Here is a 24,151-nt window from a genome sequence, read left to right as displayed (position 1 = left end):
GATGAAAGAAGCAATTCCCCTATTAATTTAAAAATACATACGTAGCCATTCTTGTATAAAAGACAAGATCCTAAAAACAAATATTTCAAGTTCTTCTTTCTTTTTCTCTGAGGATGGGACATATGGCAAAAGATATGAAACAGGACTACACAACATGATTGACTTTATTGGTTTCCTTGAAGTGTAAAAGTACCAACTGATGAATTAGTATATATTAATGATACTTACACCAACAAGATATTTAATGAAAAATAAATTCTACCCATAATAATGTTTTTTTATTGGCTTTCTTGTTTGTTTTGTGTTCATTAGGAGGGAAAATAAGGCAGCACCTGTCAAAGCTCCTCTGCCCAGTCCTTTCTTTTCAAATAACTCCCCACCCAACTGTACTTGCTAGTATGAGCAGGAGAGGTGTTAATTGCCTCTTTAATGTGATCCTCTGCGTTCATTGCCTACCCTTAATTTCCCTGAACACCTGAAACTTCAAATCCCATCCAGCACAGACTTAAAATCGTTCCTCTAACGGCATAAAATTATTCCTCCAAATGGAGGTCTATAACATTCCTACTTCCTCTGGGCAGATGTTTCAAATTTAATCTCTTGGAAAGGTTCATTTAAAAAATCTATTTTCTTTTCATTACATTTTTTCATGAAATTTTTGAAACGTGTGTGTGTGTTAAATAGAATACGTTTAAGCAAAATCTCCAAAATCCACTGCAACCTAGAATTAATACTGGACCAGAGCAGCATGGGATACTTGCTGAATGGCCAGCACCAATGTTTTGGCTCCTGGGTCTTCCTTGGAGGCCTCTGGGCAGCGCTGCTTTCACTGTGGTGCAGTCACAGTGATTAAGCATATGGGAGGGCTTGCCAACTTTCTGGTTTTGCTGCCCAAATTACTGACTGTTTGGTTGATTATACCCCCCCGCCCCCAAACACCCACACACTTAGTAGCTTTTAAATGTTTTTCCCCTGGGCAATCACCTGGTATACCTGAGCTGAAAGCCTACCACATATAAATTAAGTATTTACTCAACTAACTGCTGCTAAAAATCAAAGTGGCCCTGAGGAATATATTAAAAATTAGTTAACAGGCCTTAGCTTCTAGGAATTGAAACTACTTCAACTTAAAAGTAATGGCCTCCTCTTGACCTAGAAAATGGATTCGAATTTGATGTGCAGTAATTAGGGAGTAGCCCCTAGAGATAGATCACTGGTGTTTCGTGTCCCGAGCATGAGCATGCGTGTGAAGGGTAGTGTGGGAATGGTGAGCTGAAGGAAGGAACCACTGACTTTTGTCACTACACCTACACTGATGGTTAGTAATTGCGTCCATACATACCTTACAACTCTCTACTTTTCCAAGTTAAAGATCTCCAGAACAGAAAATGTGTACATATCAGTAAAACAGTCATGATAAAGAAAAAATTGTTATTTTACATTTCTATTGAAGAGGGACAAATGTGGCCTAGGAAAATGGGGGTAGAGGACATTGAGGAAGAGCATTGTAGCCCCATTTCATGTTCACCTTTTAAACAATGCACTGTCATCAGGGAGAACACCAAAGAGCCCAGGAATGAGGGAGAGAACACAGCAGTTTTGTGGCCCGTGCTTTTACTGACCTGGTCCTTATGACAAAGGAGCCATCCTTGCAGAAGCAAGACCACAACAATTTCTGTATGAAAGAGTCTGCTTTCTTCTGGCCTCAGTAATTGATCAAATAGTCAACATCCACGACTCTTTCTTAAACACGTATCACCCCTGCACGTTCTTATACTTTCTGAGACATTCAAATTCCAAAGGAGGGTGATGAGGGTTGAAGTATATATATTGGCATAGGGAATACAATAGTTAGAATAGTGATCGAGACAAACTGCAGAGAGAAAAACTCACTTGGATTGGCAAAAATGCAAGTAGTTGCCAAAGTATTTTCAGGAAAAATATTGGTGATTGACCTCAGGTATGTATATTGCCTCAAATAACTAACCTAAGACATGGACTCAGTGACACCTAACAACAAAAACAGCAAATATTAATTTATTTTTATAGTTATAATAGCAGTTTTTTTTCATATGCAGGTCAATATATCATATTTTCTTATTATTGGGGAAATAGCAATAACAAAACATTTAGGGCCATGAATTATGTATTAAGTCATACATTTTCTGAAAGACAGCATGTGGTATATATCTGTATAATAAATGTTACATATAAAAATCAAATAGTAAACAGTTAAATCATTCACTACTGGGATATCTCCCAAAGGAATTTAATGTATGAAATGATTTCCAGAAATTGTGCCTTTTTAAATATAAGCATCCTTAGAATGATCTAGCTGTATAACATTTTTAATTGACAGAATTATAAAGTACAAAATTGATTTAATGCATATTTATGAAAATATTTCATTGATGACCACCTTCGTTCTCTCACATAAAGCTCGTTATGAGTGCAATATTAGTAGAATGAAACTACAAATAGCTGAAATAGAGATTGTCTTACGCAGCTTCCCCCATGGCAAATGCACTTTAGGAGAGAGACTACTCTACAGAGTGCTGACTCTAGAGTGAACTGTCCCTGTTGTGAGTTAAAGATCTAGAATCGGCCTTTCCATTCTCCATCTGCCTGCTCCCTGCTGCAGGCAGCCATGCGACAACTGACACCACCAATTTCATCATCACTCCGCATCTCCTGTTCTCCCTGTTGCGGGTTCTGACTCATAGCGATCATATGTAAGACAAACCAAAGCACGGTCAAGTCCTGAGCTAGCTAACCAGCTTGTTATACTTGAGTTCCATCACTGTGTCAGCCCATCTGGTTGAAGGTCTGTCTCCTTTATGGTAACCCCCTCGTTTATCGAGCACATTCTCTTTCTCTAGGAACTGGTCCCTTGGGATAGCTTGCCTAATTTGATGACAAAAATCTTACCATCCCTGCCTCTGAGGGATCAGTCTCATAATTCAAAGGTATAAATTATCGTTTAATTTTCCCTGTTGCTCCACAGAGAAAGGTAATTATTTGCAGTCTCACAAACCCTAAGGAGCAGTGCTAATCTGTCCTAGCCGTTGGAATCTCTGCATTGAAATCAGTTCCATAGTAGAGGGTCTGCTTTTGTTTTAGTTTTATTTGGTTTTTTGTTTTCTATGGAAAACCATTTCTAGTGATAATTTTTTTAAATAAAGTAGAACCATTGTTCTCATGTAGATAAAAATTTATAGGTAGTAAGGATTTCATTGAACGCATTAATGAAAAGATCAAGTGACAGTTGTATCCTTTCATCAAATTTATTCAAACTGCATGCTGAGCAAATATTCAGGTTAGCTGGACTATCTGATGAAGAATAAGGCGCCCGATTGGAAGAAAACTGATTAACAATGAGAAAAATACAAATGAAAGTGAGGAGAGCTTGAAGCGCTTATTGATAGACATCAAATATATTTGAATGATGGTCTTGGTGTAAAGTACAGGATTAGAAAATTAGAAGAAGACCCCCAATTCAGTGGTGAGATTCCAATAATTTAACAACCTAATGACTGCTTGTAAGTATTTAAAAATATTAAAAGTATTTTAAAGTATATAATATGAAGTATATAAATATAAAAGCATTAAGTTAAAAAGTATGTTAAAATAATTTTTAAAATGATATACTGAAAGGTAGTTTGTGATTTCATACAGATAATACTTTAAAAAATAAAAGAACCACATGAAACTAGATTAGGTTAAAGAAAGAATTTTAAAATATTAATGAAAATATTAAATAATACCTGACAGAAAACAATGAACCTATTATTTAATATATTCCCATATTTCTTCTTGGTTAGCATCCTCACTTGCAATATTCCTTGCTTTTATCCGAGAATCCACAGTTGTGTGATTCATCCTTGCCCGTCCTTTGACTGTAGGTGTTGGATCCCATGCCTGTAGAGGTAGTCTTTGTGTTTGATGTATTAGAAACAAGCAATTTTTCTTCTCTGAACATATTATGTGCATCTTTTAAACACCCTCTCTGCTTCTGCTGAACTGACAGCAATTGTACTAATAATATTTTTAGCTCTTTGAATGCTTCCAGGAAGGGTGTAGTTCACTCATAATATCTTGTGAGAATTTGGGGCAGAACACAAGCAAAACAAATGACAGACCTTCAAGATGTTGGGCACTTTTTTCCTCTTTGTGTTATACATTTTTGTTTACTGAAGTAACAAACACAAAGATTAAAAGGTAGTATTTCATCAACAGTAGAATGAGTTTTATTGAATCAGTAAATAAATATCACAAGCAGAGTTCCATTGAATCTTTTATACCTATGAACAGAAGAGACGACAGGCACTTAGAATACACTGTGGTGCAAATGAGCACTAAAGTGTGAGGCATGTAAATCTGTGATTTCCACATTGGGCAGCCTCCCACCTGGCCAGCTTAGAGAGAATCCTTAGTACAAGTGCCAATTTAACAACAGGCTCACCAAACTCAACATAGAATTGGGTATCAGTTATGCCAAACTGGTGTGAACCCGCTCAATCGCACTAATGCCCTAATTTTATGGATTCTAACAATTCTACCAATGGTCGTGAGAACAGAACAAGGTAATGTGTGACTCAAAATCAGGAAGGGTTTGCAACAGGGTTGTATCCTCTCACCACACGTTTTCAACCTGTATGCTAAGCAAATCCTAAAAGAAGCTGGCTTATATGAAGAAGAATGTGTTATCGGGATTGGAGGAAGCTTTGGAACAACCTGAATTACACAGATGACACAACCTTGCTTGCTGAAAGCAAGGAGGATTCGCACTAGCTGATGAAATTCAGGAATAGATTAGGTATAGATTAAGACTCAATATAAAGAACACCAAAATCCTCACAACTGAGCCAATAAGTAAAATCAGGATAAATGGAGAAAAGATTGAAGTTGTCGAGAATTGTTCTTGTTTGTATCCACAATCAATGCTTATGGAAGCAGTAATCAAGAGATCAGCAGATGCACTGCATTTGGTAAATATGTTGTGCAAGACATTTTTAGAGTATTAAAAAGCAAGGACACTACTTTGAGGACTACGTTGCAACTGACCCAAGCCATGGTGTATGCCATTGCTTTGTATGCATGTTGAAGTTGGACATTGAATAAGGAATGCAAAAGAAGAATCTATGACTTTGAATTGTGGTGCTGGAGATGAATATTGAAAATATCACAGACTGCTAAAAGGAGGAACCAATCTTTCTCAGGAAAAGTATAACCAAAATGCTCCTTAGAGGCAAGAATGGTGAGACTTCATCGTGCATACTTTGGACTTGTCAAAAAGGACCAGTTCCTAGAGGAAGACATCATGTTTGATAAAGAAGGCAGGTGAAAAAGAAGAATTGACACAGCGGCTGCTTCAAGGGACCTGAACACAGGAACAATTGTGCGGATGGTACAGGACTGGGCCGTGTTTCTTTCTCTTGTGCATAAGGTCGTGAGTTGGAAATGACTCTATGACCCCTAGCAACAACAATGGATGCAACGATAGGCTCAACCATACTAGCAGTTTGAGGATTGAGCAGGACTAGGGAAGGTTTTATTCTGTTGTATGTCAGGCGACTATCCCTCAGAGATGCTTGAGATGTCATTGAACTATTAGGAGTCCTTAGGTTGCACAAATGGTTAGTGTTAGGCGACTGGACCAAAGGCTGGAAGTTCAATTCCAGCAAGAAGCTTTGGATAAGAAAGTCTGGATGGCTCACTTCTGAAAAAACAATCACAGCTACAAAAACGCAGAGCTGGGTCCCTTCTGAAGCACATGGGCTGCACCAATCTGAAGGGAGTCAAGGAAACTGGTTTCTCTTTGTGTTCAGTAAGATGTTACAACTCATTCAAAGGAGAACTCAAAGAGCAGATGCATAAAAAGGGAATAAGGAATTCTAAAGCGAATTTTAAAATAGATGAAAACAGGTCAATCAATGGGCCAGTTTCCCCCTGAACACAACTACACTTTGCTTTTATAAATAGGAATCATTTGCATTATTGTCAAGTTTCTACAATTTACAAACTTGTGATGCATCTCAGAGATGAGGATACTCAGATGAGAGCTGGAAAAAATATGCATTATTTCATTTTTGCCCATTTCAAATATGCACTATTTTATTTGTGCCATTTCAAAGTTTCTCAGTCCTCCTTTCACCGTCATATCATAATAATTTTAGAATTATTTTTACCATAATATAAGTAAATGCTCACATTAGATTTGTCTGATTGTTTACAGAAGTATAGCAAGAGAATTATCACACTACTTAGGACTCTTTTTTTAAAAAAATCATTTTATTGGGGCTCATACAACTTTTATCACAGTCCATACATACATCAATTGTGTAAGCACACTTATGTATTCATTGCCCTTATCATTCTCAAAGTTCGCTTTCTGCTTGGGTTCCTGGAATCAGCTCCTCATTTTCCTTTTTTTCCTCCCATCCCTCCCCACTCCCCCTTCTTCATGAACCCTTAATGATTTATAAATTATTAGTTTATCTTATCTTGCACTGCCCGGCGTCTCCCTTCACCCACCTTTCTGTTGTCCATCCCCCAGAGAGGAGGTTATATGTAGATCCTTGTGATCACTTCTCCCTTTCTACGCCCCCTTCCCTCCCGGTATCACCACTCTCACCATTGGTCTTGGGGAGTTCATCTGTCCTAGATTCCCTGTGTTTCCAGTTCCCATCTGTACTGCTGTGCATCCTCTGGTCTAACAAGGTTTGCAAGGTAGAATTGGGGTCATGATAGCTGGGGGTAGGAAGCGTTTAATAACTAGAGGAAGGTTGTGAGTTTCATTGTTGCTACACAGAACACTGAGTGCTCATCTTCTCCCCACTACCCCTCTGCAAGGGATATCCAGTTATCTACAGATGGGCATTGGGTCCCCAAAATGCACTCCCCTCGTTCACGATGATATGACTTTTTCCCCCTTGCCTTTGGTGCTTGAAACCTGGTCCCCTCAGCCCTTCATAATCACACATGTAGGTGTGCTGCTTTCTTGTGGGTTTTGTTGCTTCTGGGCTAGATGGCCGCTTTACTTTCAAGCCTTTAAGACCCCAGACGCTATATCTCTCGATAGCCAGGCACCATCAGCCTTCTTCACCACACTTACTTATGCACACATTTGTCTTCAGCGTTTATGTGGGGAAGGTGATAACACAATGGTGGTTTTTGTTCATTGGTGTCTGCTAACTGATCCCTTCAACACCTCATGTTCACACAAGCTTTGTGCTTCTTCTCTGTGGGCTTTGTTGCTTCTGAGCTGGATGGTCGCTTGTTTGCCTTCAAGCATTTAAGACCCCAAACACTATATCTTTTGATAGCCTATCACCATCAGCTTTCTTCACCACATTTGCTTATGCACATGTCTGTCTTCAGCGATCATGTTGGGGAGGTGGGTATCGTGAAATGACCATTTAGCAGAGCAAGGTGCTCTTGTATTAAGGGAATGCGCGCAAGGAGGCCCAAGGTCCACCTGCTACCCTACTACTAAACCTATAAATATATTCACATAGGTCTATTTCATCCATAATCATAAATATATTTACACATGTAAACATCTGTATTTAGGCTTCTATGTATGCCCTTTGCCTCCTACTCCTTTCCTCTATTTCCTTTTGCTTTCCTCCTGCCCCACTACCACGTTCAGCCTTCACTCTGGTTTCAGTAATTCCTCTCAGGTACCTTGCCCTTGGTCACTCCCTACCAGCCCTCCCATCCCCTCACTCCACTGGTTTTGAACCCCTCAGTGTTCCCTTGTCCCTGGTTTGGCCAACACCTCCTCCCTCCACCTACCTCCCACACTCTCATGTCCCTTCCGGACCATTGATCCCATTATTTTCTTCTCACATTGTTTGTCCAACCTATCTTATCTAGGTGGACCTGCAGATATAGTAATATGTGCATACAATTGGGGATGGCTTTGACAACACCAAAGTGGCACATAAGAACATGGTGATGACGGAAGCAACACCAACAAGCTAGCAAACAAAAAATCCACTGACATTCAAAATTTAAAAGAAGAGAAAAAAATAAACCAAAAAGACAAAAAGAAAGAAAAAAGCCTGTTAGTAGTTCAAGGTCTGTGTATTGATCTTTAAAGTTTTTCAGATGAGTCTGATGGGGTGCCATGTCCTGGCCCCAAAGTGTATCCTTTATACTCCCTCGGGACCTCCTTGGCCTGCTTCCCCTGCCGCTCCACTGCACGCCCCCAGTGGTTTGCTCAGTGTGGTGGGGCCAGCACAGTCGCACATCCATCATTGTGTCCCGGTGCTGTCCCGTTTAGGGCCATGGGTCAGTGAAGGATGTTGCATCTCACTGTGGGGCCAGCTATATGGTTTTCTCTGTATATTGGGCCCTCCAAGCCAGGCTATCGTCCTCTGAGCTTGGTGGGACCAGGTGTGCTCCACTCTGTTCTTCCTCCTTCCTTTGCTTCAGCTTCCTTCTGGGTGTGGTGTGGTAGGTCAGTTCCTTTCCCACACCAGACTATCTATTTTCATTTTCTGTGGTACTCCCTTCGATGGTGGGGGTCGGGCTAATTCTGGCTAGGTCCGGCGTGTGGTCCAGTCTCTTTGTGGATTGCTCTGCATGTTACGTTGCTCTCCTGGTTTGGCGTGTCATGGTGGGGTCAGTATGCATGTTCCAGTTCTGTGCGGACCCAACCAATACTCTCCCCTGGGTGGGTTAGTGCCCTGTTTCCCCATGCCATCAACTCAGTTTCTCCCTACCTCGTTTCCCCCTCCACCTGCCCCCTTCTCCTTTATGTTGGACTCTCATGTACCTCCCTAAATGTGGCCTGCCCTCCCTCCAACTATCTACGCTTCACCCGTTTATTGCGAGATAGATGTTTATTCTTCTATTCCTGGCATGCTGATTGTACTTACCTCAGGGGACTCATGTTATTCTTGCCCTTTTCTGTTTGGCTTATCTCGTTTAACATGATTCCTTCCAGAGCTTCCCACGAAATTACATGTTTCATGTGATTGTCCATACTTTTCAGTGCTTCATAGTACTCCATTGTGTGTATGTACCAGAGTTTACTAATCCACTCATCTATCGATGGAAACTTAGGCTGTTTCCAAGTCTTTACCATTGTGAATTGTGCCACAATAAACATTGAATGTAGATGACTGGTCGTGTTTTATTTGTTGCTTCTACCGGGTATATGCCCAGTAGAGGGATGACTGGGTCATAAGGTAGATCAATTTCCATTTTCTTTAAGTATCGCGAGATTGCTTACCACAGTGGCTGTATGAATCTACACGACCACCAGCAGTGGAGGAGGGTTCCTACTTCACCACAGCCCCTCCAACACTTGTTGCTCCCTGATTTGATGATCTGGGCTAGCCTCGGGGGTGTTAGGTGGTATCTCATGGTTGTTTTGATTTGCATTTCTCTTATGGCTAAGGACCTGGAACACTTTCTCATAGACTGATTGGCCATATGGGTCTCCTCCCTAGTGCAAGTTCTTTTCAGTTCTTCTGCCCACTTTCTTAGGGGGGTTAACTGTTTTCCTCTTTGTGCAGGGTATGAGGGTGTTGTAGATTTTAGTAATGAGCCGTTTGTGTGATGTGTCATTACTAAAAATCCTCTCCCAGTCTGTGGGTTGTCTTGTCACCCTCTTGGTGAATTCTTTCGAGGTGTACAGGGGCTTTACACTTATTAAATACCATTTGTCGATTTCCAGTTCACCTGTGTGTGTACACTTCCCTATTGCAGTGAGCCTATGAGTTCCTGAGCCAGTGCTCTGAGGTTAGTCCCAATTCCCTCCTTGATGGTCCTGATGGTTTGAGGTTTAACTTCTAGGTCTGTGATCCACCTTGAGTTTATTATTGTGCATGGGGTGAGGTAAATGACTTGTTTCTTCTTTCTACATGTGGATATCCATTGTTTCTAGCACCACATGTTAAAAAAGGGCATCCGCTTCACACTTGATGGTTTTGGGACCCTTGTCGAAGATCAGTTGTCTATATGCTGATGGTTTTATTCTTGGGCTTTCTGTTCTTTTACACTAGTATGAGTGTCTGTCGTTGTGCCAGTACCATGCTGTTGTGATCACTAGCTGTGTAATAGGCATTAAAATTGGGTAAGGCAAGTCCTCCAATTGTGTCCTTCTTCTTGAGGAGTACTCTGCTAATTCTGGGTTTCTTCCCTCTTCATATGAAATTGGAAGTCAGTTTTTCCAATTCTTTGAAGAAGATTGATGGTATTTGAATTGGTATAGCATTGAACTTGTTTTTTTTTTTGTTGTTGTTGTTAAATATACTCCTAGGTATTTCAGTTTGTTCTTAGCTACTGTGAAGGGTACTTCCTTCTTAATCCCCTCTTCCATGGTCCTGTCCGATGTGTATAGAAAACCTACTGACTTCTGTTTATTGATCGTGTATCCTACCACCCTTCCATATTCCTCTATTGCTGTAATTACTCCAGCTGTGGAGCTTTTGGGGTCTTCAATGTACAGGAGGATCATGTCGTTTTCAAATAGCAATAGTTTCACTTCCTGCTCTCCCATTTGGATCCCTTTGATATCCTTCCACTGTCTTATGTTGTTAGCCAGAACCTCCAAAACTATATTGAATAGAAGTGGGAACAGGGGGAATCCTTGACTTGTAACCTTTTTCAGTGGGATTGTTTTTGTCTTTTCTCCATTGACTATGATGTTGGCCGTTGGTCTTTCATAGATAGCTTGCATCAGCTTGAGGAACTTAGCTTCCAATCCTATCTTCATGAGTGTTTTGATTAGGAATGGATGTTGTATATTATCAAATGCTTTTTCTGCATCTATGTATATTATCATATGGTTTTTATCCTTTTTCCTTTCAATGTGGTATATGATATTGATAGATTTTTGGATGTTAAACCATCCCTGCATCTCTGGGATGAATCCTACCTGGTCATGGTAGATGATATGTTTTATATACTTCTGTATTCTATTAGCCAACATTTTGTTAAGCATTTTTGCATCTATGCTCATTAGAAATATTGGTCTGTACTTCTCTATACCTGTGGGGTCTATGCCCAGTTTGGGTATCAAAGTAATGCTAGCTTCATAAAATGAGTTTGGGAGTTTTCCATCCTCTTCTATGTTATGGAATACTTTGTGGCGTATCGGTGTCAACTCTTCCCTGAATGCTTGGTAGAATTATTCTGTAAAGACATCTGGCCCTGGGGCTTTTTTTGTTGGTTGGTTTTTGATGACCCTGTCTATTTCTTCTTTCACTATGGGTTTGTTGATGTTCTTGATCTCCATCTTAGATAATCTAGGGAGAGACTGTTTTTCTAAATATCTATCCATTTTCCATGTTTCTGAATTCATTAGAATACAGACCTTCATAGTACTTTGTGATTATCCCTTTAATGTCATTGGGGTCTGTTGTTATTACCCCTGTTTCATTCCTCAGCCTGGCTATTTAAGTTTGCTCCTTTCTATCCTTGATAAGCTTTGCCAGGGGACTGTCAATTTTGTTAATTCTTTTGTGGAACAAGCCTTTAGCTACATTTATCTTTTGCATTGTTCTCTTGTCTTCCCACTGGTTTAGCTCTGCCTGATTTCTATTTTTTTCTTTTCTCTTGCTATTGGAAGAGTTGTTCTGCTGACTCTGTTATAGTTGTTGGAGGTTTTCTGTTAACATATCTGTCATATGCCTCTCTTCTTTTTTCATATATGCATTTAATATTATCAAGCTACCTCTGATAACTGCCTTCGCAGTGTCCCATAAGTTTTGATACATTGTATTCTTGCTCTCGTTAGTTTATAGAAACTTCCTAATATCCTTTCTAATCTGGGCCTTTACCCATTCATGTCGCAGGAGATCATTGTTCATCCTCCAATTAGTTTGCCTTGCTTTTCTGGGCATCCTCTTACTAATCTTCAACTTTATGGCATGGTAGTCTGAGAAAGATGTCTGGATAAAATCTATGTGTTTGAATTTACTCAGACTAGACTTGTGTCCCAGCATGTGGTCTATTCTTGAAAAAGATCCATGTGGGCTAGAGAAGAATATGAAATTCTTTGCATTTTGGTGGAAAGCTCTATGAATGTCTATCAGGCCCTGTTGACTAATTACATTGTTTAGCTCTATGGCCTCGTTGATGAGCTTCTTTCCCAGTGATCTGTCTTTCTCTGATAGCGAGTGTTAAAGTCACCTAATATGATTGTTGAGTCCGTGATTCTTTTTTTCATCTTTTTAATAGTTTGACAAAATTCGCTGCACCATTATTAGGAACGTAAATATTCAATATGCTAAGTGCTTCTTGGTTTACTGAACCTTTGAGCATGATGTACTGTCCCTCTTTGTCTCTTTTTATGGTTTGGATCTTGAGGGCCATTTTATTGGAGATTAAGATAGTCACCCCTGCTTGTTTGAGTTACAGTTCGATTGGTAAACTTCATGCCAACCCTTTATTCTTAGCATATTCTTGTCTGTGCACTTAAGATGTGTCTCTTGCAGACAACAGATTGATGGATTATGTTTTCTGAGCCAGTCCTCAAGCCTTTTTTTAAATGTATGAATTGAGTCCATTGGTATTCAGAGTTATTATCATTATCTGTGGATTCATAGTTGTCATACCCTGTTTTGTGTTTTGGGTCTTTATATATCTCACTTCATATCAGTGTGCTATGTTTGAGTGGAGAGTTTGTATCTTGTCTTCCTTTCCATCTGAGACCCTGTTGTCCTGGTAATTGTTGCTGGCATGTTGGCTTCTAGATGGAGATGGGCTATATGATGGTCTATTGTTTGTTCTTCATGGAGGTTGATCCTCTGGCCATACTGAGCCAGCCAGTATCTTCTGCAGGGTCGGGTGTCCTGCAGCACATTCCTTGAGTCTTTCCTTGTCCTGGAAGACCCTTATCTCACCATCTATCTTAATGGATAACTTGGCAGGGTACAGAATTCTGGGGGAGGCATTTTTTCTTTCAGATTTTGGCAGATGTTGCTCCATTCTCTCCTCCTCTTCATGATATCTGCTGATAGGTCTTAGAATATTCTTAAATTTTGTGACCTTGTATGTGGCTTCCGCTACCTCCTTTGTTAGCTCCTGTACTTCCCTTTGGTGGTTGGACTTCATACCCTCTATTGTGGACTTCATCCAGTCTATTGTGGACTTCATCTCCTCTATCATTACATCCTTATTCTGGGGTTCTTCACTCAGCTCCTGTATTACTTGGAGCTGACGTCTGAAGATTTCCTTCTGTGGGTGATCTGTAGCTGTTTCTTCTATGAGAGAAGTTAGCTCGGCTAATATGATTCGTCTCTGTATTTTTTGGGTGGGAGTGATGTGTCTCTTGATTTTTCCTCAATCCTTTCATAGGTCCCATGTTACTGGGAGGCCAGGGGAACCTTAGCTGTGTTGTTGTTAAGGATTCTTTCAGGTGACTGCCTATGACCTACTCTAAGGATGTGTCACTGCTGTGTAGGCAGAGGTCCCCAAAGGCTTAGTGACTAGCGGTGGTCAGATGTTTCCGTGACTGGAGTGGGGGATGGAGCCTCAGTGAGTGACCCCAGGCTGCTTTGACCTGCTCTGTCAGGGCACCCTTAGCAGCCCTTTTTTTTTTTTTTTGTTTAATAATAAAAAATAATTTAAAAGGTTAAAAATTAAAAATAATTTTAAACACAATTTTGGGAGGAAAAAGAAATAATGGAGAGAGAGGAAGAAGGAGAAGTTATAAAAGAAATGATAACAGTGGAACTGGAAGGAGAAAAACGCGATAGAAGGAAAACCTATAGAAAAGGGGCAAAAGGGAAGTAATAGCAATAATGAAAAAGGAGGAAGAAAGAAGAGAGAAAAGAAAACACAGAAAGTAAAAGAAAGAAAAGTGAAAACCAGCACGAGATAAAAGATGTATGTGTGTGTGTGTGTGTGTGTGTGTTTAAATGTTTCCTCCTTCTTTTCCCTCCAAGTTATAGTGATGCCCAATAGAAGGTGGAGGTGGGTGAGGCCTCGCTGCCACGGGAGGTGGTGGTGATCTGGGCTCCGGAGCCGGGCTATGTGGGGGGGACAATGCTCTTCAGATCAGCAAGCCCTCCCAGGTCCCTGCAGGCCTGTAGAGTTGAGCCTGTGGGCAGAGGCTACACAGGCGTGGGAAACCCCACAGGGTTGGGCCTCTTGCACCGGGCAGAAAAGGCTTGGGCCGCAAGGGGTGCTGAGAGAGGCACAGGCCACAGCGCCCGCCTCCTATGCCGGCTGGGAAGGGCTGGGGCAGGCTTAGACGCTGGCGCTGGGGACCCCGTAGGGCACTGCGATGGTGAGAGTTGGCTGGAGCGCAGAGACGGCTCCGGCGGGGCTGCAAAGCCATGTCCTAGGCTCCCTGTGAGCGGAGCAGGCTCCTCGTAACATGGTCCTAGCCGGATCAGACAGCGGTGGCGGCTCTGGCAGGAAAGAGCCGCAATGGCGCCTGCCCCAACCCTGGGAGGAATGGGTCACGGCAGGCTCAGAGCTCGGAGCTGCAGGCCACTGGAATCCCCGCAGCGCACCGGGGAGGGCAACACCGCTCTGGCAGGAGTGCAAAGACCTGTCGCTAGCGCTCCCAATAGGCAGGAGCGCCCACTGTCACACCGGCACTGTAGGCGCTCCCTGGCAGGCAGGTCTAGTGCCCGGGCCATGGGCATGGGGCTCCACGGTGACACAGGCCAACCTGAAGTGGCTCCGGTGGAAACGCATTGTCGGGGGTAGAAGCGGGATGGGTTTTGACTGCAGGCCAGTGTAGGCGCAAGTCTGGGCAGTGCAGCTTTCCGGGCAGCGAGTGGAGTGGGAGCCAGGCTGATGGGGCAGGCAGCCGGGCAAGCAGGGTGCCAGTGGAGAGGTCCCAGGCAACAATGGGGGTTGATGGTTCCCCATGGGGTTGCCCAGGCCACCCCCTGTGGCCTGCAGGTCAGCCACCCAGGCCTTGGATGAATGGAGGGAGGGACGCAGGCCCAAGGGCAGATCCCTGCCACGTGGGGAGAGGGGAACCACGGGAAAGGGAAGCTTCTCTCCTAGTGGGGTCCCACGAGTGGGCAGCTGCTGTAGGAGGTCCCTTGCATGTGTCTCGGCAGAGCAGGCAAGCGACTCTGGGCGAGGGGTCCCGGTCTGGGATGTAGTGGGGCTGTAGCTAGTCATGACCTACTGACCCAAGATGTCCCACGAATTGGGGCCTGGATCACCGAGGCCCCGGCTCAGGACAAATGCGTGGCGCCAGGTGGGGTGCTGGCCCGGGGGCATATTTCACTCACCAGACTCCTACCACTCTGCTATCTGGACGCCAACCCCACCCTTTTTGAAAGAGCTCTCAGAGTTCGCGGGTCCCCTGGTCAGCCATCTTCCCAGCACTTAGGACTCTTAAAGTTTGATTTATAAACTCCAAAGCCCGACAGTTTTGAACAAACACTAAATTAATTATAACTGGGCATTTTCAGAGGAAATCTCAAATTATAGTGTCAAAATTCCATATCATCTGTTATCCTGAGACTAGGAAATCAATCTGAATCAACTCTGTTGACCACATTTTACCTACAATTCCTAAACATTTGGACAAATTAATCTCAGCTCCAATATCCTAAAGGGGTTTTTATATGATATACACAAGTATATTCTGGGGGATTACCAAGAATTAGGATTGTTTTTCTAGGAAGACTTACTAAGGATTGTCTCCATAATTAAAGTCAAACTTAGCCCCCCAGCCCCTTTGTCTTTAAGTGGCTAGAGTAGGGGTTATGCCCCAGGCTGCTATCTGCAAGGTCAGCAATTCAACACCACTAGCAGCTCCTCACAAGCAAGTTGGGACTTTCTCCTCCCAGTTGCAGCCTCAAAAAGTCGCCGGGGCAGCTTTTACTCTGTTTCATCAGGTTGCTATGAGTAGGAATCAACTCAATGGCCGTGAGTTTGGCTTTTTGGTTTTAGTCCTACCTAATTAAAGGGGCCTCAGTTTAAAATATGACATTCTATGAAAGGCCTTGCCTTTAAAATGTGAACAATTATATATCTTGGATGAAAGGCACCAACCAGCCAACCAGCTGCCGTTGAGTCAATGGCCGCTCCTGCTACTCTCATGTGCTAGAGCAGAGCTGTGGTCCTCCGTGTTTTCAGTGGCCGATTTTTTTTTCTTAGTATATTGGCAGCTGTTACTTAAAAGTGTCCTAGGATGAACTGTGTCTGCATTTTGGTTAAGAACAAAGCTTGTTCACACTTTTAAACTCCCAGACATCAAAGCCAAGCCCACTGCTGTTGAATCTGTACCAATGCACGTAAACACTGGTGGCATATGTAGTCGGTTAGGTTCCGACCCCCAGCCGCTCCCCAGGAGAAAGAAAAGGCTTCGTGATCCTCTAAAGATGTACAGCCTGGGAAAGCAGTGCGGCAGCTTTGCTCTGCCCCACAGGGTCACGGGGAGCCAGAATCGACTGGATGGCGGTGCGTAGTGTCCGTAGGGCATTAAAGAAACAAGCAAATAAGTTGCCTTTCGGTTGAGCTGCCCGGTCCCCTTTCTGACAACAGACTGCCGTCTCTTTCTCACTGGGAATGGCTGGTGGATTCAAGCTGCGTAAACGCTGCACACCAGAGCTCTTTTCCATAGAAAAGAGTAACTGAACGTTCGTTACTTAAACTCACTCTCATTCGCATGTTGTTAATCATTTCTAAAGGCAAATGTCCGATGGGGGTTCATACTAAGAATAAAATCGGGGAAAATATGTTTGTGTTGCATGCAAAACCTAGATAATAAATGCATTCCAAAATTTTGAGCAATTATCTGTTAGGACAATAATTAAATCTATTTTTAAAAACATCAGTGATTCAAAGATGGAGTAAAATATTCTTATGATAATGGAAAAATTCTTGATTCACAGCATAAGATAATTTATTATATTAAAACAATGAAGGAGATCTGCATTTTCAATAAAACCTAGACAGTTGTGTTTCATTTTGTGTTGTTCTTTTTTAGGTAGACTTGTAGCTTTATTTACCTTTGATAAACAAATAAGAGTTTTACAATTGATACATGTTTTTAAATTTTAATAAATAATTTTATTGGGGGCTCTTACAGCTCTTGTAAGAATGCATACATAATTGTATCAAGAAAATTTGTACATACATATGTTGCCATTATCATTTTCTAAACATTTACGTTCTATTTGAGGCCTTATCAGCTCCTCTTTTTGCCTGCCCTCCCCGCTGTCCGCCCCTTCATGACCCTTTGATAACATAAATTATTATTGTATTCATGTCTTAGAATGACTGTTGTCTCCCTTTACCCGTGTTTCTGTTGTGCATCACGCCGAGGAGGGGGATGGGATTATGTGTCCATCATTGCGATTGGTTCCTGGCCCCCTCCTCCTCCCATCTACTCTCTACCCTTCTGGTATCGCCACTCGCAATTCTGTTCCTGAGGGGTTTATCTGATCTGGATTCCATGTGTTGTGAGCTATTATCTTTATCAGTGTTCTTGCTCCAGTCTATCCAGCAGTGAAAGGTAAGACTGGGATCATGATAGTGGGGGGTGAGGAAGCCTCAAAGAACCAGAGGAATATTGTGTGTTTCATTGGTGTTATACTGCACCCTGGTTGACTCCTTGTGAATCTTCTGTGAGGGCATGTCCTATTGTATACAGATGGGTTTGAGGTCTCTACTGACGCCCCTCGTTCTCAACAATATCTTTGTTTGTTTGTTTGTTTGGGGTTTTCTGGTTCCTGCTACCTGATTCCGCTGACACTTCATGATCACACAGGCTGGTGTACTTATTTGATATAGGCTTTTTGCTTCTCTGCTAGATGGCTTTTGGTTTAATTTTAAGGTTTTATGACCCCAGACCCTATATATTTTGATAGCTGGTACTATCAGCTTTCTTCAGTGCATTTGCTTATGCACCTATTATGTTTTCAGCAATCATGTTGGAAGGGTGAGTGTCACAGAATGTCAGGTTGTTAGAACAAAGCCTTCTTGCATTGAGGGAGGACTTGAACAGAGGCAAAAATTCCTTCCACTTCCTCAATGTATTGACATATAAATAAATGTACATAGGCCAATACCTCTATTTTATGAATTAATATATTTACATAAGTGCACACCTATATTTATACCTCTATCCATAGCTTTGCTTTCTAGATCTTCCCTCTGTTTCCTTTTACCTTCCTCCTCCCTCACCATCACACTTGTCCTTCTTCTGTCGCTTAGTAATTCCTCTCCGCTAGATTGCTGTTATTCTGACACCACCGGAATCTCTATTTCCACTTCATCGTTGCTATTAATTCCCTGGTTGTTTGCTCATGGCTCCTTCCCCTCTCCCCCATCCCCACATCCTCCTCCCCTCAGGTCCCTCTGGAATCAGCAGTCCCATTGCTTTCTCCTTGGGCTTGTTTCTCACGCCTATCTTATATTGGTAGACAGAAAAATGATAACAGAGACAAAATAAAAAGAAAACAAAATTTTGAATAAAAGAGAAAAATCATGAAAAAAGAAAACTAGTAAAAAATTAAACAAACCCCAAAACATACATAATCCCAGGTCTATCTGCTGACCTTGATGACTGACTATCTCCCCACCAGTCCCGGGGGTGTTCCAGGAATGCCCCCTCCTAGCCCGACGTTTACTCCTGGGGCTCCTCAGGGGTGTTGTGGCTTGGCTTTGCTCTGCTCCCTTTGCTGGACTGATGTTCCCTTCTTGGTTCGCCCACTGTGGGGGTGTTCAGACCGGACACACTCCCCACTGTGTGAGTCCTCGGGAACGCCCTCTGACACAGTATGTTCCAGTGAGAGGACATCATGTCTAGAGCTGTTGTCTGCCACAGGTCCCCCTGTGCCTTAGCAGCTCCCTGCAGGGACACCATCCTCAAAGTGTGCTGTGCCAGTATGGCCTCTATTCCCTCACTTTCTATTTTTCCTTTTGGTTTGCTTCTGTACAGACATGGCAGGCCAGCCCCTTTCCACAACCTGCAGGTTTAGTGTGGTCCTCTGTAGCACACATATATGTAGGGAGTGGCCAGTTTGGCTGTGATTGGGGCCGTCCCTGTAGACCTCTCTGTTCCCAAGTTACTCCTTGTGGTTACGTTGCCCTCCAGGTTTGGTGCGCAGTGGTGGGGTCTGCACTCACACTCCCATTTCTCTGGCGACATGAACGATGCTCTCCCCCCGGGTGGATTAGTGTCCTACTCTTCCAGTGCCAGCATCTCCCTCTTATTTCTTTCCCTCCTTTTTCTCCCTTTCCCCCCACCCCGTTCCCCTTCTTTGTGTTGGAAGGACATGTACCCTTGGGCTTGGTCTGTCCCCCGTCCAATTGCCTGTACCTCAACCTGTAAAGTGTGAGGTAAAGTGGCTTTTCCTCTACACCTACTGTGCTGATTATACTTACCTCAGGGGACTCATGTTGTACTTGTCTTTTTGTGATTGACTACCTCAGCTTAGCATCATTTCCTCCATTTCTTCCCATGGGACAAAGTGCTTCATGCGAGCACCAGACAATTGTGTTTTTAAAAGCGCCTCGGTTACGCCTCAATTCCTTCCCAATGTGAAACACTGGCCTAAAAGATCCTAGATTAAAGTTAAAAACAAAAGTCCGTGGCCAATGGGAAATTAAAGAGTAGCTGAAATTGTGACTGTTAACAGTCTACTATTGTTACCTAATTTTGCTGTCAATACTTATCTACATATAGGGAAACCTGGGGGCAGTATTGGTGACGAGTTGAAATCTATGCTTGCTCAGAGTTTAAAAACAAAAGACAGCAAGGTCCATGACTAAAGTCCAGGGACTTCCCATAAAACATGAGATTTCAGAAAGATGTATGCTATTAACATTCCTATACAAATTTAACCTAGATAAGATTGAATCTCTCCTCTGATTGGGGAACTTTCCCCCCATGGAATTAGATACACAGACCTAATTATTTCTACACCCCTTTTCAAAGGTGAACAAATGAATCTTCATAACCCAGGTTCCCTCTAGGCAACACTCCAAGATTGTTTTAGATGTAGTGTTGAAGACATCTTGAAATATTTGTTCCTATATTTAGTATACAATTATGAAAAGCAAAGTAAAAACAAACTTTTCCAGAATATTTAAAGCCATTTCAGTGGATATTTGGACACTTGGTTAATATGTGCTCACAGTGCCAAAGAAGTAACACTTGTTCGAATATTTAATTAAATGATCATTTATTTAATTAAATGAAATGTTTAAAAGTAAGCACAGAACATAAAATTAGAGAACCTTTTCCCTTTTTGCATGTGAAGAATCTTTGTTCCCTGCGTTCTGTTGTGCTTTTCTATTTAAATGCTCAGGGTGTTAGTAAACCAACACGAAGCACTGGAAATCAATCTTATGAAATTCAGAATCCAGAGGCAGATTAGACAGAGAGCTAGTCATTTTGTAAGAGAACAAATTTAACAGTCAGCCAAGGAATCGAGTCAGTAAAGTGTGCGCCAATTTTACTAAAAATTTACCACATCTGATAGCTTCCTTTCAGATGCAAGCTCTACGAGCCCAGACAAATAAGTTTCACATTTAAATTTTGTGCCTCATTTTGCTTTTTATATCATAGTTTATTGAGAGATTCACGAGGTCAAAAATTTTTATATTAATATGAGAATGCTATTTCTGTTAATATGCAATTCATTAATCATTGCTGTAGAAAAAGAAATCAATAAGAAGCCATTGAAACATTTCTCAGAGTAAACAATGCAATAAACATGTGCATTACTAGTAAATCTTTTGAAAGAGACAAATATGTACACATTCATTAATATAACCCACAAAAAAAAAATTTCCAGTCGCTGCAACAATGAGTTAAAATATCACAAGGATTGTGAGAATTTTTCCAGACTGGGCAATGCTGCTTTCTCTTAGTTAAGGGGTTAGTTAATACAAATCAGAACCAACTTCATGTCACCTAATAGCAACTACAACATATGAATTTTCCATGGGGTATAAGCAAAAGCTTTACAAGTATATCTAATGGTCAACTAAGCATCATTTTTTTTCAGTATTCTGTCTTAGTAAGACATGACCTATATATAAAAGGAGTATTCATTTTATAACTAAATATAATATCAACCTATGGTTGTATGTTACATAGAGATCTTGGGAATTTAAGCTGACATACTAAATTGTCAGAATAATGATCTAATATAGTTTAACACAAATTTACATTTTTATTTTTAAATACTTTATAGGAGTTATGTTAAATAATTTTATTGATAATAAGTTTAAGTTTAATAAAACCAACTTTGTTTTAATAAATAAAAATACAATCACGTATACACTTGTATGACAAGACACATAGAACTGATGAATTAAAAAGTCATGAGACAGTAGTAAACCAAACTTGCTGCAATATTCTCAATTGCAAAAGCTTCCCTTTAATTACATAAACTTAAATTTTCTAATAGTTTCTTGATTTCTATAAGAATAACTATAAGTATAACACATTTAAAGAAAGTGCAATAGCTATTATTTTCATTTTATTGAAATTTTATGAATACTCAATTTATAAAACAACTCACTTTCAGAGGCTAATCATATCAAGGTTTGCTTAATTTAAGAGGCTTTAAATATAATTTAATATAAAAAGAAGTGGATACCTCTTGAATTATAAACCTACAGACAAAGAGAGCTTATGGATTTGTATCTAAACATCAAACATACATCAAACATACATCAAAAATAAACAGAATCACATACACCAAAAACAAAAAAAAGCCCAAAACAAAACAAAATTCTCCAGTACATATAGCAAAGAGCTGTTCTCCTTCCTGGGTGGAACATCAACTTCTTAATCTGATCAACTTAAAGAAATCAACTTAAAAAAAAGATTCACGGTTTTCTCTCACCCAACATAGAATAAATCTATAATACATTAGTCCAATGAAAGATATAATAAATGATTAGGTCGTAAAACCAATCTCATAAACAACAGAATCAGCAAAGGTAGAATTCTATTGCTATTTGAAATTCATCACTGTTTGCAAAGAAATCGTGTGCTAAGGTAAAAACTCCCTATGAGATATAATCCTCCTACAATATGAATTACTCAGCTGCCAGGGGCATGCAGTGTATATTACAATGACACATTCAGTGTTTACAAGGAAATTTTTCTAAATTTTGTTTAACCATGATTATCATGTTTCCCTTTAAAGGCAGTTTATTTTACATATATTATTGACTCACAAACATTAAATGAACTCATGGCCAAACAGCACTAGGAAGCATGTTTATCTAACAGCCATGTTCGCACTAAGACACATCAGACCTGGGGACAATTTTTACATTGTGAAATCACTAACAGAAAACATAACTATGAGAAAAACATGATAAAAAGGACACTAGCTTACATGCTGAGCATCGAAACAAGATGGCCGAGAATCACCTTGTTCAACTCCGGCAAGCTCCTCGGGCAACGCAAAAGTTCAGCTACTCTGCACATGTCTTCAAAGGCCAGGAAAATAGGTTTCCAAATATATTTTAGCAAATTGGCAAATTAATAAATACCGCTTCTTCCCATAATGAACACGCACCGTGTTTTCCAGTCATAGATGTTTTCTATCCCTTCAGCCTCTTTTCCTCGCTCTGTTTCAGAATTGTGATTATTATTGGGTGCCATCTAGTTAGTTCCTCCTCATAGCAACAGAATATGGTAAAGTATCGGATTTTCTTGGCTGCGGTATACAGAGCAGATCTCCAGGGCTTGCTCCGACAGAGCCACTGGTGGGTTTGAACCACCTACCTTTCAGTTAGCTGGGTCAGCAGCACAGTGGCTAACAGCTGCACTAGAAAATCCCTCCTTTCTCTGCTTATCAGTAACTTAGTAGTCAATCATTGTTCTGATAGGATCTCCCCAGGAACTGTATTGAGAGACGATCTTCAATAAAAACAAAAGACTGCAGTCCTCTAAGCAGACTATAATTTGGAAAATAAAAATATAAAACCTATAGCTTTGAAATTGGGATAAGATCTCTTCCCATGAAACCCTCCATGAGTAGAGTCTGACCCAATTCCAAGCTTGTGGCACATTTCTCTTTGAGAAATTTGCAATCAAGATAGAGTTCTTTTTGACTTCTTGCCACATAGTCACATGTAATTACAAACCCTTCCACTGGGGATTCCGCAGAGTTAGTGACTCATGTGGTTCAGTAGAGTCTAGGCGAGCATGAGCCTGGGCACTCTTTGATCCTACATGTTTTCAGTCACGCCACTGCTCTGGGTCTAACAGCTCCCAACTAGATTCATCACTGCTCCAGAATAAAGGGGACTCAGGGGGCAACTTCTTAACTACCTCCCTGGCCACAGCCTTTTCAGTTTGTTTCCTACAATATTGAAGCAAAAAGTAAATTCATTGACTATAAGTTATTTTTGTGGAGTTGTCTGATTAACAATATAATTTATGTATTTTAGGCTCATCCAGGAGAAAACTCTACCAGAACATCTATCCAAACAGAGCTCTACATACAAACTGTAATTTTTGACCATATATCCAGAAGGAAGACTTAACTATCAACAGGTTAGATGGTCCCTAATTGCTTGCTAAATTTAAATGAATGTAGTATTCGGTCACAAGTAGTAAATTAGTATCTTCAATGAGTCCTGTGGCTGAAAGGATAATTCAAAAAATAAAATTGAATTCAAAAATTAAAAAAAACAATTTCCTGATGGTCTTCTTATTGTACTGATATCTACTTAATTCCAGTCAAGGTATTTAGTATTTTTTTCCTTTTATCTACAAAGCTGAAGCAGATGGTCACTGTTCATAGGAGGAAAATCGTGTTGCTACTTCAAAGATACAGTAATCAGTACCATCTCTCACCATTCAGATTTTCCAAAATAAAAATGTTCCAAGTTTTACTATTGAAAAATCTAGTAGACCAAACCTTTCACCATATGGCAGTGCTATCTCCTAAAATTCATGCCAAACCAGTTGCCAGTGAGTTATTTTGAACTCATGCACAACCCCATCAGTATCAGAATAGACTGTGCTCTGCGCAGCTGAAATGGTTGAAAATTCTGAAGTAGGTCACATGACATGTCGGCTGAAGTGACTTGAACCTCCAACTTTTGGGTTAGCAGTCAAGTGTGTTATCTATTTCAAAAGACCCAGGAACGCCACTGTCAGCCGGTAATAAGATAGCAAGCCCACGCGCAGCCGAATGAAATCTTGCCCAGCCCTGCTCCTTCCTCTGGCGGTTGCTGG

General features: G+C 41.1%; 1 protein-coding gene across 1 annotated transcript in view; it reads left to right on the top strand.

Moving 5' to 3' along the window:
• Window positions 1-23,494, top strand: part of CFAP299 (cilia and flagella associated protein 299) — a 695,469-nt gene extending 671,975 nt beyond the window's left edge. The window contains exon 6 of the mRNA XM_075544913.1: window positions 23,359-23,494. Within this exon, the coding sequence (XP_075401028.1) occupies window positions 23,359-23,454 (96 nt within the window). The 3' untranslated portion in view covers window positions 23,455-23,494. The remainder of the gene's footprint in view (window positions 1-23,358) is intronic.
• Window positions 23,495-24,151: the final 657 nt, after the last annotated feature.

The sequence above is a fragment of the Tenrec ecaudatus genome, chromosome 3 (assembly GCF_050624435.1).
Source record: "Tenrec ecaudatus isolate mTenEca1 chromosome 3, mTenEca1.hap1, whole genome shotgun sequence".
Lineage (NCBI taxonomy): Eukaryota > Metazoa > Chordata > Mammalia > Afrosoricida > Tenrecidae > Tenrec > Tenrec ecaudatus.
This window is presented reverse-complemented; position numbering and strand designations above follow the sequence as displayed.